The 14514-nt window shown below is 44.4% G+C and overlaps 1 protein-coding gene across 1 annotated transcript in view; it reads right to left on the reverse strand.

Annotated features, from left to right (window-relative positions):
- zfyve19 (zinc finger, FYVE domain containing 19) overlaps positions 1–14514 on the reverse strand; it is a 48501-nt gene that overhangs the window by 12830 nt on the left and 21157 nt on the right. Inside the window, exons 6-7 of the mRNA XM_072264690.1 lie at positions 14254–14362; positions 8105–8308 (exon numbers count right to left, since the gene is read on the reverse strand). Of these exons, the coding sequence (XP_072120791.1) occupies positions 8105–8308; positions 14254–14362 (313 nt within the window). The remainder of the gene's footprint in view (positions 1–8104; positions 8309–14253; positions 14363–14514) is intronic.

The raw sequence follows: 14514 nt of genomic DNA on the forward strand, positions 1-14514 counted from the left end.
TCATGCTGATTTTGTCTTATCTTGTCCTGTGTCACCAAGTACTCCAACATCTTCCCAGCCTCTGAGGTCAGGCAAACAGGTCTACAATTTCCTTTCTGTTGCTCGCCTCCTTTCTTTGATGGATTGGAGTGACATTTGCAATTTTCCAGTCCTCTGGCACCATGCCACAGTCCAATGATTTCTGAAAGATCATTAGTAATGCTTACACAATCTACCTCTTTCAGAATCCTAAGGTGAAGTTCATCTGGTCCGGGTGACTTATGTACCCTTAGGTCTTTCAGCTTTTTCAGCATCTTCTCCCTTGTAATAATAACAGCACTCACTTCTCTTCCCTCACACCCTTCAACATCTGGCACACAGCTAGTGTCTTCCACAGTGAAGACTGATGCAAAATACTCATTTAGTTTATCTGCCATCAAAGCTCAAACTGGGCATGGCACCTGATGATGATAATGATGATGCCATCTCCTTGGCCCTCATTATTATTTCTCAGGCCATATTTTCTAGCAGTCCTATACACACTCTGATCTCTTACATATTTGAAAAAGCTTTTACTATCTACTTTGATATTGTTTGCTAGCTTGTTTTCATATTTCATCTTTTTCCTCCTAATGATTCTAGTTGCTCTAAGGTTTTAAAAGCTTCCCAATCCTCGGCCTTCCCACTAATTTTTGCTTTGTTGTATGCCCTCCCTTTTGCTTTTACATTAGCTTTGATTTCCCTTGTCAGCCACAGTTGTACTATTTTGCCATTTTTGAGTATTACTTTGTTTTCGGAATACATCTATCCTGCACCTTCCTCATTTTCCCCAGAAACTCACACCATTGCTGTTGTGCTGTCAATCCTGTCAGCATCTCCTTCCAATTCACTTTAGCCAACTCCTCTCTCATACCACTATAATTTCCTTTACTCCACTGAAATACCACTACATTAGAAGCAACACACATAAAAATTGCTGGTGAACGCAGCAGGCCAGGCAGCATCTATAGGAAGAGGTACAGTCGACGTTTCAGGCCAAGACCCTTCGTCAGGACCAACTGAAAGAAGAGATAGTAAAAGATATCCTGCAGATTTCCTCGTGTTTGTGTGCACCTCTACATTAGACTTTACTTTCTCCCTATCAAATTTCAAGTTGAACTCAATCACATCGTGATCACTGTCTCCTAAGGGTTCTATTACCTTAAGCTTCCTAATCATCTCTGGTGCATTACATAACACCCATCCAGTATAGCTGATCCCCTAGTAGGCTCAATGGCAAACTACTCTAAAAAGCCATGGTGTGGGCATTCATCAAACTAACTCTCTTGAGATCCATTTCCAACCTGATTTTCCCAACCAACCTGCATGTTGAAATCTCCCATGACTATCATATCATTGCCCTTTTGATTCGCCCTTTACTATTTCCCTTTGTAATCTGTGGTCCACATCCCAGCTACTGTTGGGAGGCCTGTATATAACTGCCATCAGGGCCCTTTTACCCTTGCAGTTTCGAAACTAAACCCACAATGATTCAACATCTTCCGAACCTATGTCACATCTTTCTGCTGATTTGATGCCATTTTTTACCAGCAGGTCCACACCAGCCCTCTGCCTTCCTTCCTATCCCTCCAATACAACGTGTAACCTTGGACATTCAGCTCCCAGCTACAACCATCCTTCAGCCACGATTCAGTGATGGCCACAACATCATACCTGACAATCTGTAAAGTGCAACAAGATCATCCACCTTATTTCTTATACTCCATGCACTGAGATGTAACACTTCGAGCGCTGTATTTGCTACCCTTTTTGATTCTGCATCCCTAATGCACTGATAATCATCCTGCTCGTTGCAAATTTGTCCTATCATCTGCCTGCCCTTCCTGACGGTCTGGCTGCACGCCATCTTTGCTTTTTAACCATCCATCCTATCCTGAGTCCCTTCACTCTGGTTCCCATCCCCCTGCCCATTTGATGTTTAAGCCCTCCCCAACAGCTCTAACAAACCTGCCCGAAGGAATATTGGTTCCCTCTCGAGTTCAGGTGTAACCCGTCACTTCTGAACAGGTCATACCTTCCCCAGAAGAGATCCCAATGATCCAAGACTCTGAAGCCCCGCCCCCTGCACTGGCTTCTCGGCCATGCATTAAATTGGCAATCATCTTGTTTCGACTGTCACTGGTGTGTGTCACAGGCAACAATCCATAAATTACTACACTGGAAGCTCTATTTCTCAGCTTTCTACCTAGCTCTTGAAATTCTCTTCTCAGGACCTCTTTGTTTTTCTTTCCTATGTCATTGATACCAATATGTACCAAGACATCTGGCTACTCCCCCCCCCCCCCCTCAAAATGTTGTGGACACGATCCGAGACGTCCCTGACCCTAGCACCTGGGAGGCAATACACCATCCGGGTTTCCCGTTTATGCACACAGAACCTCCTGTCTGTTCCCCTGGCTACCGACTCCCCTAGCTCTACCAGTCCCCTCTTCTCCCTTTTTCCCCTCTGTACCACAGACCAATGCTCAGTGCCAGTAACCCGATCTCCGTGGTATTCCCCTGGGAGGTCATCCCCCACAACAGTACCCAAAACTGTATACCTATTATTGAGGGGAATGGCCACAGGGGAGATCTGCGCTAACTGCCTATTCACATTTCCATTTCTCCTGACAGTCACCCAGTAGTCACCTCCTGCAATTCCAAGGTGACTACTTCCCTGTAACTCTGATCAATTACCTCCTCATTCCCCCGTGCAAACCAACTACTGCTCCAGATCCCTGACATGGTCTTCAAAGAGCTGCAGTCAGATGCACTTCACACAGATGTAGTTACCTGGGAGACTCTGGGTCTCCAAGGACTCCAACATCTGGCATGAAGAATACACGTTAACAAGAAACACATGATAGCAGTCTTAATTCAAGAACATGAAGACCAACTGTATCCTGTTGGTATTACTCTCCCAAAGATTTAATTCTATATACTGATGGCTCACATGTGACAATTGGTTGTCACAACCTCACCACCCTCTGGTCTGCTGGCACAGAAGTCTATAACAGAGGTCAAGGGATTCTGGACGATTGCCCTTCCAGGATACGGGATTGCAAGGTTATCCTGGGAACTGATTAATATGGCATTGGCTTTGGAGAAAATAACAAAGGAAACCACATGTGCCTTTGATCAAACCCAAAAAGCATCTACCAAGTTGTCAGCACAACTGGTGGCTGTTCGTGCAGTAGCATTACAGAACAGAATGGCTTTGGATTTTATTCTGTCAGAAAAAGAGGCACTTGGGTTGCTGTACCTGGCGAATCAGAAAATATAAGTAGGTTGGCAAAATCACATCTGAGAAGCTTCCAAAGATATTAAGAAAGTAAGGGATCAATATCACAATTATTACACTCAGATGGATGGTGACAACTATTCTGTGTTATGGTATGACTATTGGTATTACAATAATGGCTCTGAGTTAATTGTCGTCTGTCCAAGTCAGTGAAAAGTTGCCCGATAACAGCTTTGTGAAAGGAAGGCCCATGACATACTCACAATTTTGAGGGCCTAGTACAAGAGTTTGTTAGGCTACTTTTTTGGCTCCTCCTACTTTCTCCACACTATATAGACAATAGACAATAGGTGCAGGAGTAGGCCATTTGGCCCTTCGAGCCAGCACTGCCATTCACTGTGATCATGGCTGATCATCCACAATCAGTATCTAGTTCCTGCCTTATCCCCATAACCTTTGATTCCGCTATCTTTAAGAGCATTATCCATCTCTTTCTTGAAAGTATCCAGAGACTTGGCCTCCACAGCCTTCTGGGGCAGAGCATTCCATACATCCACCACTCTCTGGGTGAAAAAGTTTTTCCTCAACTACATTCTAAACTGTGGCCTCTGGTTCTGGAATCACCCATCAGCAGGAACATGCTTCCTGCCTCCAGCGTGTCCAATCCCTTAATAATCTTATATGTTTCAATAAGACCCCCTCTCAGCCTTCTAAATTCCAGAGTATACAAGCCCAGTCGCTCCAATCTTTCGACATATGACAGTCCCGCCATCCCGGGAATTGACCTTGTATCCTATGCTGCACTCCCTCAATAGCAAGAATGTCCTTCCTCAAATTTGGAGACCAAAACTGCACACAGTACCCCAGGTGTGCTCTCACCAGGGCCCTGTACAGCTGCAGAAGGACCTCTTCGCTCTTATACTCAATTCCCCTTGTTATGAAGGCCAGCATGCCATTAGCTTTCTTCACTGCCTGTTGTACTTGCATGCTTGCTTTCAGTGACTGATGTACAAGAACACCTAGATCTCGTTGTATTTCCCCTTTTCCTAAATTGACTCCATTTAGATAATAATCTGCCTTCCTGTTTTTACCACCAAAGTGGATAACCTCACATTTATCCACATTAAACTCTTCTGCCCACTCACTCAGCCTGTCCATGTCACCCTGCATTCTCATAACATCCTCCTCACATTTCACACTGCCACCCAGCTTTGTGTCATAGGCAAATTTGCTAATGTCACTTTTAATTCCCTCATCTAAATCATTAATATATATTGTAAACAGCTGCGGTCCCAGCACTGAACCCTGCGGTACCCCACTGGTCACCGCCTGCCATTCTGAAAGGGTCCCGTTAATCGCTACTCTTTGTTTTCTGTCAGCCAGCCAATTTTCAATCCATATCAGTACTCTGCCCCCAATACCATGTGCCCTAATTTTGCCCACTAATCTCCTATGTAGGATTTTATCAAAGGCTTTCTGAAAGTCCAGGGACACTACATCCACTGGCTCTCCCTTGTCCATTTTCATAGTTACATCCTCAAAAAATTCCAGAAGATTAATCAGGCACGATTTCCCCTTCGTAAATCCATGCTGACTCGGACCAATCCTGTTACTGCTATCCAGATGTGTCGTAATTTCATCTTTTATAATGGACTCCAGCATCTTTCCCACCACCAACGTCAGGCTAATCGGTCTATAATTCCCTGTTTTCTCTCTTCCTCCCTTCTTGAAGAGAGGGACAACATTAGCCACCCTCCAATCCACAGGAACTGATCCTGAATCTATAGAACATTGGAAAATGATTACCAATGCCTCCACGATTTCTAAAGCCACCTCCTTAAGTACCTTGGGATGCAGACCATCAGGTCCCGGGGACTTATCAGCCTTCAGACCCAACACCATTTCCTGCCCAATATAAATTTCCTTCAATTCATCCATTACCCTAGGTCCTTTGGCCACTATTACATCTGGGAGATTGTTTGTGTCTTCCCTAGTGAAGACAGATCCAAAGTACCCATTCAATTCGTCTGCCATTTCCTTGTTCCCCATAATAAATTCACCCGCTTCTGTCGTCAAGGGCCCAATTTTGGTCTCAACTACTTTTTTCCTTTTCACCTACCTAAAGAAGCTATTACTATCCTCCTTTATATTCTTAGCTAGTTTACCTTAGTACCTCATTTTTTCTCCACGTATTGCCTTTTTAGTTACCTTCTGTTGCTCTTTAAAAATTTCCCAATCCTCTGGCTCCCACTCATCTTTGCTATGTTATACTTCTTCTCTTTTATTTTTATACTGTCCATTACTTTCCTTGGCAGCCACGGCCTCCCCTTACTCCCCTTAGGATCTTTCTTCCTCTTTGGAATGAACTGATCCTGCACCTTCCGCATTATTCCCAGAAACACTTGCCAAACGTGTGGATCAATAAAGTATGACTAAAGGTGTAGCCATGGGCACTCACAATGGCCCAGCTATGCCTGCCTTTTCATCAGTGACATGGAATAATCTATTGTCCAAGCTTACACTGGTAACACTCCTCTGCTATGTCGATGACTGCATTGCTGCTGCTTCCTGCACCACTGCTGAACTCGACAATATCATCAACTTTGCCTCCACTTCCACCCTGCCCTCAAATTTAGTTGGCCCACCTCTGACATTCCTCAACTTCTCTGGATACAGACAATCCACTGGTGTCTTTTACAAACCTAACGACTCTCACAGTTATCTTGAATATACTTCCTCCCACCCAATCACTTGTAAAATATCACTCCCTTTTCTCAGTTCCTCTGTCACTGCTCTTTCTGTTCTCAGGGTAAGGCTTTCCATTCCAGAACATCAGAGATGTCCTCTTTTTCCAAAGAATAGGTTTTCCCTTCAACCACCGTCGATGCTGCACTCACCTACATCTCCACCATTTCACGCACGTCTGCCGTCACTCCTTCCTCCCACCGCCATAACAGGGATTGAGTTCTCCTTGTCCTTATTTACAACCTCATGAGCCTCCACATCCAGCACTTATTCTCCGTAACATCCGCTGTCTTCAAATGGATCTTACCATTAAAGACATCATTTCCTCTCCTCCCCTCTCTGCTTTCTGCAGGGATCGCTCTATGTGACTTCCTTATCCACTGTCCCTCCCCACTGATCTCCCTCCTGCACTTTCATCTTCACCCTCACCACCATTCAGGGCCCCAACCAGTCCTTCCAGGTGAAGCAACACTTCATCTGTGAGCCTATCGGGGGTCATCTACTGTATCCATAGTGATCCATAGTCTACTGTATCCATAGGGATCCATAGTGCGCATGCCCCGGTCGTGCATGCAGCCTGGTACAGCCGTTCCGATCTATTCTTGCTTTCTTCTTCTTATTTTTTAATTTACATTATTTTTTGTATTTTTTTTCTCATGGTAACACGTCGAAGCTGCACCCTCTCTAACATGCTGGTAGAGAGTTTTATTTGGGTTTTTTTTAGCGCTGGAAATGGTTACATCCTGACATACGGGACAGAAGCAAGGTCGCATTGTGTATTCCAGAAACCAGCTAATGCCGGCTGGTTTAGTGAGCAGAGCGGCGGACACCCCTGCTGAAATCCGGAGGAAAACACACAGAGGATGCAGAGGGGGATCACAAAGTCAAGAAAAGAGGACTGGGTTGAGACAACAGAGACTTATGGAAAAGAGGAGTTTGGTGGGTAATATCGTTCCGGCTGACCGGAAGTGCACTGAGAGCGGTAAGCGTAAAGGAGTTGGGTGCTTACTGATCTGGTTAACAACAGATGGTGCAATCCGGGGCATATTACGATCGAGGAACGTGTTTGCAGACTGGATATCGAATTTCTTACTGTTGGACTTCGGCCACATTCCACCGTGATACAACACTTAGCGGCACGGGAGGTTGTTCCCGCCTGTGGCCATCGAATGTGCAGCTCCTCCCGTGGAGGGTCAGACACCCTGATCCAATAGACTGGTCCTGGACTTATTTTCCATCTGACATAGTTTGCATTTTGTTGTTTGATTGTTGGTGGTTTTTGTATTGTTATATTTACGCTCTATTCTTGGTTGGTGCGGCTGTAACGAAACCAAATTTCCCTCAGGATTAATAAAGTATATCTATCTATCTATCTAGTGCTCCTGGTGTGTCCTACTGTATCCTACTGTATATCAGGGGACCGCTTCATAGAGCACCTTTGTTCTATCTGCCACAAAATGAAAGATCTCCGGGTGGCCACCCATTTCAATTCAACTTCCTATTCCCATTCTGACATGTCTGTCCATAGCCACCTCTACTGCCATGATGAGGCCAAACTCAGGATGCAGAAGCCACACCTTCTATTCCGTCTGGGTAGCCTCCAACATGATGGCATGAACATTGATTTCTCTATCATTCAGGAATTTCTCCCTGCTCTTTCTTCTCTTTTATCATTCTCCATTCCAGTTACCCTCTCACCCACTTCTCATCTGTCCATCACCTCTCTGGTGTCCCTCCTCCTTCCCTTTCTTCCATGGTCCACTGTCCTCTCCTCTGAGATTCTTTCTTCTTCAGCCCTTTTCCAATTCCACCTATCCTCTCATTCTCAGCATCTTACCTCTTCCTCTCCCCCACACCGGGTCTCACCTAACACCACCAGCTTGTACTCCTTCCCCTCCCCCTGCCATCTCATTCTGGTTTCTGTCCCCTTCCTTTCAAGTCCTATACTGAGCACACCATTGCCTTACGAACCTCAAGAGCAAGAAGACAGCATACAGCATTCAAGAAGGGCAATATCAAGGATTACCTATACCATGAGATTAAACTTTTAAAAAATTCTAAAAACACATATTGAAACTTTCCAAAATCACCTGCACTCACCCGTATTTGGATCTTCTCCTTTGAGTGCGGCAAGTGTCCTATTAATCTTTAAGAAATGTTCCTGATGCAAGTTGTCCTGTTTCAGTTCAGCTGTTGCTTGGTCCAGAAGATAATTCTTCTCCTCCTCAAGATTGATGTTTTTGTTGGAGGGACAGTAGAAATTCTGTGGATCGATTCCTTTATTCAGGTCATTCATTTCATTATCTGTGTCGAACACAAGACATCACCCTCTGTTAAATAATATTGAGGACACAAGAGGTACTGCAGATGCAGGAAAACTAGGACAATACACACAATATGCTGGAGTTGCTCAGCAGGTCAGGCAGCATACATGGATGGGAATAAACAGTTGATGTTTCGGGCCAAGACCCTTAATCAGGTCTAGGAATGAAGGGGGAAGAAGTCAGAATAAGAAGATGGGGGGAGAGGAGCAAGTAGTACAAGGTGGCAGGTGATAGGTAAAATTGCGAGAGGGGAAGGGGGTGAAATAAAGAGCTGGGAAGCTGATTGGTGAAAGAGATAAAGGACTGGAGAAAGGGGAATCTAATAGAGGAGGACAAAAGACCACAGAAGAAAGGAAGGGGGAGAAGCACTGGAGCCAGGTGAACGGCAGGAAAGGAGAGACAGTGTGAGAGGAAAACAACAATGGGGAATGGTGAAGGAGAGGAGGTGGGAGCAATTACCGGAAGTTCGAAAAATCAAAGTTCATGTTGTCAGGTTGGAGGATACCCAGGTGGAATACAAGGTGGCGCTCCACCAAGCGAGGTGTGGCCTCGTCATGGCAGTAGAATAGGCTGTGGACTGACATGTCAGAATGGGAATGAGAATTGAAATGGGTGGCCACCAGCTAATTCTGGTTTTTGTGGCGGATGAAGTGGAGCAGCTCGATGAAGCGGTCTCCCAACCTACGTTGGGTATCCATGATATACAGGAGGCCATATGAGTAGCACTGCCACTTACCCTCACAAGCACAAGTACCACATCTGCCCCTCACTACTACTCAGGGCCCCCAACAGTCCTGCCAAGTGAGACAACACTTCCCAGCTCTTTGCTTTACTTCCTCCCCACTCCCAGTTTCACCCATCACCTGCCATATGTATTTCTTCCTCCACTCCCCCACCTTCTTATTCTGACTTCTTCCTCCTTCCTTTCCAGTCCTGATGAAGTGCCTCGACCCAAAACATCGACTGTTCACTCCCATCCATTGATGGTGCCTGACTTGCTGACCTCCCCCAACACACTGTGAATATTTAGAGGAGCTGGGGATAATGGTGGCCTTATAATTTGCTTATGAGAAACTATGCACATGCAACAGAGCCACAAATGGCATTCAGGATGCAGACAGATGTTTCTAATGAGAAGTACACAAGACCTAATGTTGTAAAGGGGCTTGTGCACGAAGACCAGTTACATAGACAATAACTAATTATCAAACAAATCTGTTCAATGTTTAAAGATGTTTTCAAAATCCACAATCCGAAATGCACCTTGATTTACCTTGAACGCCTGAATAAATCAAATCGAATGCATTATTCTTAAACACCCCTTAAAATCAGTTACAAAATCTTACAAGTTAACTGTAAAATTATCAATTTCAGCTACTGGACAAATGGGACATAGAAATCAACAGCACATTACAGGCCCTTCGGCCCACAATGCTGTACTGACCATGTAACCTACCCGAGAAACTACCTAGAATTTCCCTAGTACATAGCCCTCTATCTTTCTAAGCTCCATGTAAGAGGCTCTGAAAAGACTCCAATGTATCTGCTTCCACTACCGCCGCCGGCAGTGCGTTCCACACACCCACCACTCTCTGTGTGAAAAAATCTCTCACATCCCCTCAGTGCCTGTTTCCTAGCACCTTAAAACCGTGCCCCTGGCGTTAGCCATTTCAGCCCTGACAAAAGCCTCTGGCTATCCACACAATCAATGCCCCTCATCACCTTGTACACCTCTATCAGGTCACCTCTCATCCTCCTTAGCTCCAAGAAGAAAAGACCAAGTTCACTCAACCTATTCTCACAAGGTACGCCCTCCAATCCAGGCAACATCCTTGTAAATCTCCTCTGCACTCTCTATAGTATCCACATCCTTCCCGTAGTGAGGTAACCAGAAATAAACACAGTACTCCAAGTGGGGTCTGACCAAATTCTTATATAGCTGTCACATTATCCCACAGCTCTTGAACTCAGTCCCATGGTTGATGAATGCCAACACACCATATGCATTCTTAACAATGCTGTCAACCTGCTCAGCAGCTTTTAGTGTCCAATGGACTTGGATCCCAAGATCTCACTGATCCTCCACACTGCCAAGAGTCTTACCATTAATATTATATTCTGTCTTCAAATTTGACATACCAAAATGAATCATTTCACAATTATCTGGCACTTCTCAGCCCAGTTCTACATCCTATCCATGTCCCACTGTAACCTCTGGCAACCCTCCAAACTATCCACAACACCCTCAACCTTTGTGTCATCAGCAAACTTACTAACCCACCCTTCTACTTCCTCATCCAGGTCACTTATAAAAATCACAAAGAGGAGGGGTCCCAGAACAGGGATCTTATTGAATTTTTTGATGAGGTTACTAAGAAAGTTGACAAGGGTAAAACGGTGGATGTTGTCTATATGGACTTCAGTAAGGCCTTTGACAAGGTTCCACACGGAAGGTTAGTTAGAAAGGTTCAATTGTTAGGCATTAATATGGAAGTAGTAAAATGGATTCTGCAGTGGCTAGATGGGAGATGCCAGAAAGTAGTGGTGGATAACTGTTTGTCAGGTTGGAGGATGGTGTGTAGCAGTGTGCCTCAGGGATCTGTACTGGGTTCAATGTTGTTTGTCATATATATTAATGATCTGGATGATGGGGTGGTAAATTGGATTACTAAGTATGCAGATGATACTAAGATAGGTGGCATTGTGGATGATGAAGTAGGTTTTCAAAGCTTGCAGAGAGATTTAGGCCAGTTAGAAGAGTGGGCTGAAAGATGGCAGATGGAGTTTAATGCTGAAAAATGTGAGGTGCTACATTTTGGTAGGACTAATCAAAATAGGACAGACATGGTAAATGCTAGGGCATTGAAGAATGCTGTAGAACAGAAGGATCTAGGAATAATGGTGCATAGTTCCCTGAAGGTGGAATCTCATGTGGATAGGGTGGTGAAGAAAGCTTTTGGTATGCTGGCCTTTATTAATCAGAGCACTGAGTATAGGAGTTGGGATGTAATGTTGAAATTGTAGAAGGCATTGGTGAGGCCAAATTTGGAGTATTGTGTACAGTTCTGGTCACCGAATTATGGGAAAGATGTCAATAAAATTGAGAGAGTCCAGAGGAGGTTACCTAAAATGTTGCCTGGGTTTCATCTCCTAAATTACAGAGAAAGGTTGAACAAGTTGGGTCTTTATTCTTTGGAGCGTAGAAGGTTGAGGGGGGACTTGATAGAGGTGTTTAAAATTATGAGGGGGATTGATACAGTTGACGTGGATAGGCTTTTTCCACTGAGAATGGGGGAGATTCAAACAAGAGGATATGAGTTGAGAGTTAAAGGGCAAAAGTTTAGGGGTAACATGGGGGGGGGAACTTCTTTACTCAGATAGTGGTAACTGTGTGGAATGGGCTTCCAGCAGAAGAGGTTGAGGCAGGTTCGATGTTGTCATTTAAAGTTGAATTGGATAGATATATGGACAGGAAGAGAATGGAGGGTTATGGGCTGAGTGCAGGTCGGTGGGACTAGGTGAGTTCAGCACAGACAAGAAGGGCCGAGATGGCCTGTTTCCGTGCTGTAATTGTTATATGTTATATGGTTATAACAGGTCCCTGCGGAACACCACTGGTTACTGACCTCCATGCAGAATACGAACTATCTACAACCACCCTTTGTCTTCTGTGGGCATGCCAATTCTGGATCCACAAAGAAAAATCTCCTTGGATCCCATGCTTCCTTACTTTCTGAAGGAGCCTTGCATGAGGAACCTTAACAAAGGCCTTACTGAAATTCATATACACTATATCCGCTGCTCTACCTTCATCAATGTGTTTTGAATCCTTTGAGGAAGTAACCATCAGGCTCGTAAGGCATGACCTGTCCTTGACAAAGCCATGCCAACTATCCCTAATCAGAATATGTCTCTCCAAATACTCATAAATCCTGCCTCTCAGGATCTTCTCCAACAACTTACCCACCATTGAAGTCAGACTCACTGATCTATAATTTCCTGGATTATCTCTACTCCCTTCCTTGAACAAGGGAAATATTTGCAACCCTCCAGTTCTCTGGTACTTCTTCCATCCCCATTGATGATGCAAAGATCATCGCCAGAGGCTCAGCAATCTCCTCCCTTGCTTCCCACAGTACCCTGGGGTATATCTCATCCGGTCCCAGTGATTTATCTAACTTAATGCTTTTCAAAAGCTCCAGCACATCCTCTTTTTTAATATGCTCAAGCATTTCAGTCCGCTGTAAGTCATCCCCGCAATTGCCAAGGTCTTTTTCCCCTGGTGAATACTGAAGCAAAGTATTCATTAAGTACCTCCTCCGACTCCATGCACACATTTCCACTATCACACCTGATTGGTCCTATTCTCACATGGCATATCCTCTTGCTCTTCACATACTTGTAGAATGCCTTGGGGCTTCTCTTAATCCTGCTCACCAAGGGCTTCTCTTAATCCTGCTCACCAAGGCCTTCTCATGGCCCCTTCTGGCTCTCCTAATTTCATTCTTAAACTCCTTCCTAGCAACCTTTTTTGCAAGCTTTTCTTTTTTTCTTAACTAGATTTTCTACATCCTTTGCACACCATGGTTCTTTAATCCTACCATCCTTTCCCTGCCTCAGTGGAACATACCCATGCAGAACTCCATGCAAATATTCCCTGAACATTTGCCATATTTCTGCCGTGCCTTTCCCTGAGAACATCTGCTTCCAATTTATGCTCCCAAGTTCCTGCCTAATAGCACCACATTTCCCCCTACCCCAATTAAGTATTTTCCCAAATTGTCTGCTCCTATCCCTCTCCAGCGCTATGGTAAAGGAGATAGAGTTGTGATCACCACCTCCAAAATGCTCTCCCACTGAGAGATCTGACACCGGACCAGGTTCATTTCCCAATATCAGATCAAGTACAGTCTCTCCTCTAGTTGGCTTATCTACATATTGCGTCAGGAAACCTCCCCGAGCACACCTAATAAACTCCACCCCATCTAAACCCCTTGCACTAAGGAGATGCCAATCAATATTAGCAAAGTTAAAATCTCCCATCACAACAACCCTTTTATTATTGCATTCTTCAGGCTTGCTCTGCAACAGCCAACCATGGAGATAGTGAGCTGAATGTTCTGACAACGTCAATGCTAATGCCTGGAGCTACCGTGTTTCTGCCAGAAGTTCCAGATTCTGGCACTGGCATGGACCCCGCTGTTGTGCTGAATCACTGCACTCCTCAGAATCCAAAAAGAGAACACTAACTCCCACAGGCTTCTAACTCCCGGACTGAGGAGAGCGTACCATTATACGGCACATAAAGATTTGACGAATGTGGAGATTACTGTGAATTTTCAGCACAGAGACGGGTAATGAACGAGCCTCCTCCCAGTCTACTACACCCAACGGTATCAGCATTCTCTGCCTCTCATTTCATTTTTTTTGAAGCACACCCAAGCAATTCATTTTAATGACTCATGTATAGAAGCATGCTCCACATTCCAGCCATGTCCTGACTAATGAAAAATGTCTTCTGAATTCTTAACCAGTTATTCATGACAGTCACATTTTCACCAAAAAGTCAAATATAGTATCTCAGGGTACTTAATGTCCCCTAATGTGCAAATGTCCTGTTCAATTAAATACCAAACCGCAAAAAAACCCCCAAAATGTTTTAAAGTTTCATTTCTGGCTTTGCTCACTTACTTCTGCCAAGGAGACGCTTCGGAGAGCGTAAATGAATATATCAATAGGACATGCCCTAACATAGATAAAAAATAAAACAGCCGAGCTTCCTAACGGTGAAAGCTATTCAATGCCAGCCATTGAAAAAGTGAGCACAAGTTAATATCAGATATGCTGTTGCCCCTTGTGGGGAAGCAGCAGCAGACAATCACAGTGAATCTTAGATATTTAATAAAAATAAAAATAACACCTTACTTGTAACACCAGAGCTATATTTCGCATCTATAGCTGCCTCTTCTGACATCTGTTCGAGAAGGTCACTGACTTGTTCTGTTTGTGTCCTGTTATCAGGAGCTGGGTGATTCTAAAATAAAAGGCAGAGAATTCAACTGAACTTTCTTGAATGCAAGAGATTTTGCAGACAAATTCATGATTACTTGGGCTTTATTTTCATTGCTGGTTATTTGATAGGCCGAGGAAGGGTCATTTTAGGAAAAGCATTTAGTTGTATCAGCC

Source organism: Mobula birostris, chromosome 1 (assembly GCF_030028105.1).
Source record: "Mobula birostris isolate sMobBir1 chromosome 1, sMobBir1.hap1, whole genome shotgun sequence".
In the NCBI taxonomy this organism is placed as follows: Eukaryota; Metazoa; Chordata; class Chondrichthyes; order Myliobatiformes; family Myliobatidae; genus Mobula; species Mobula birostris.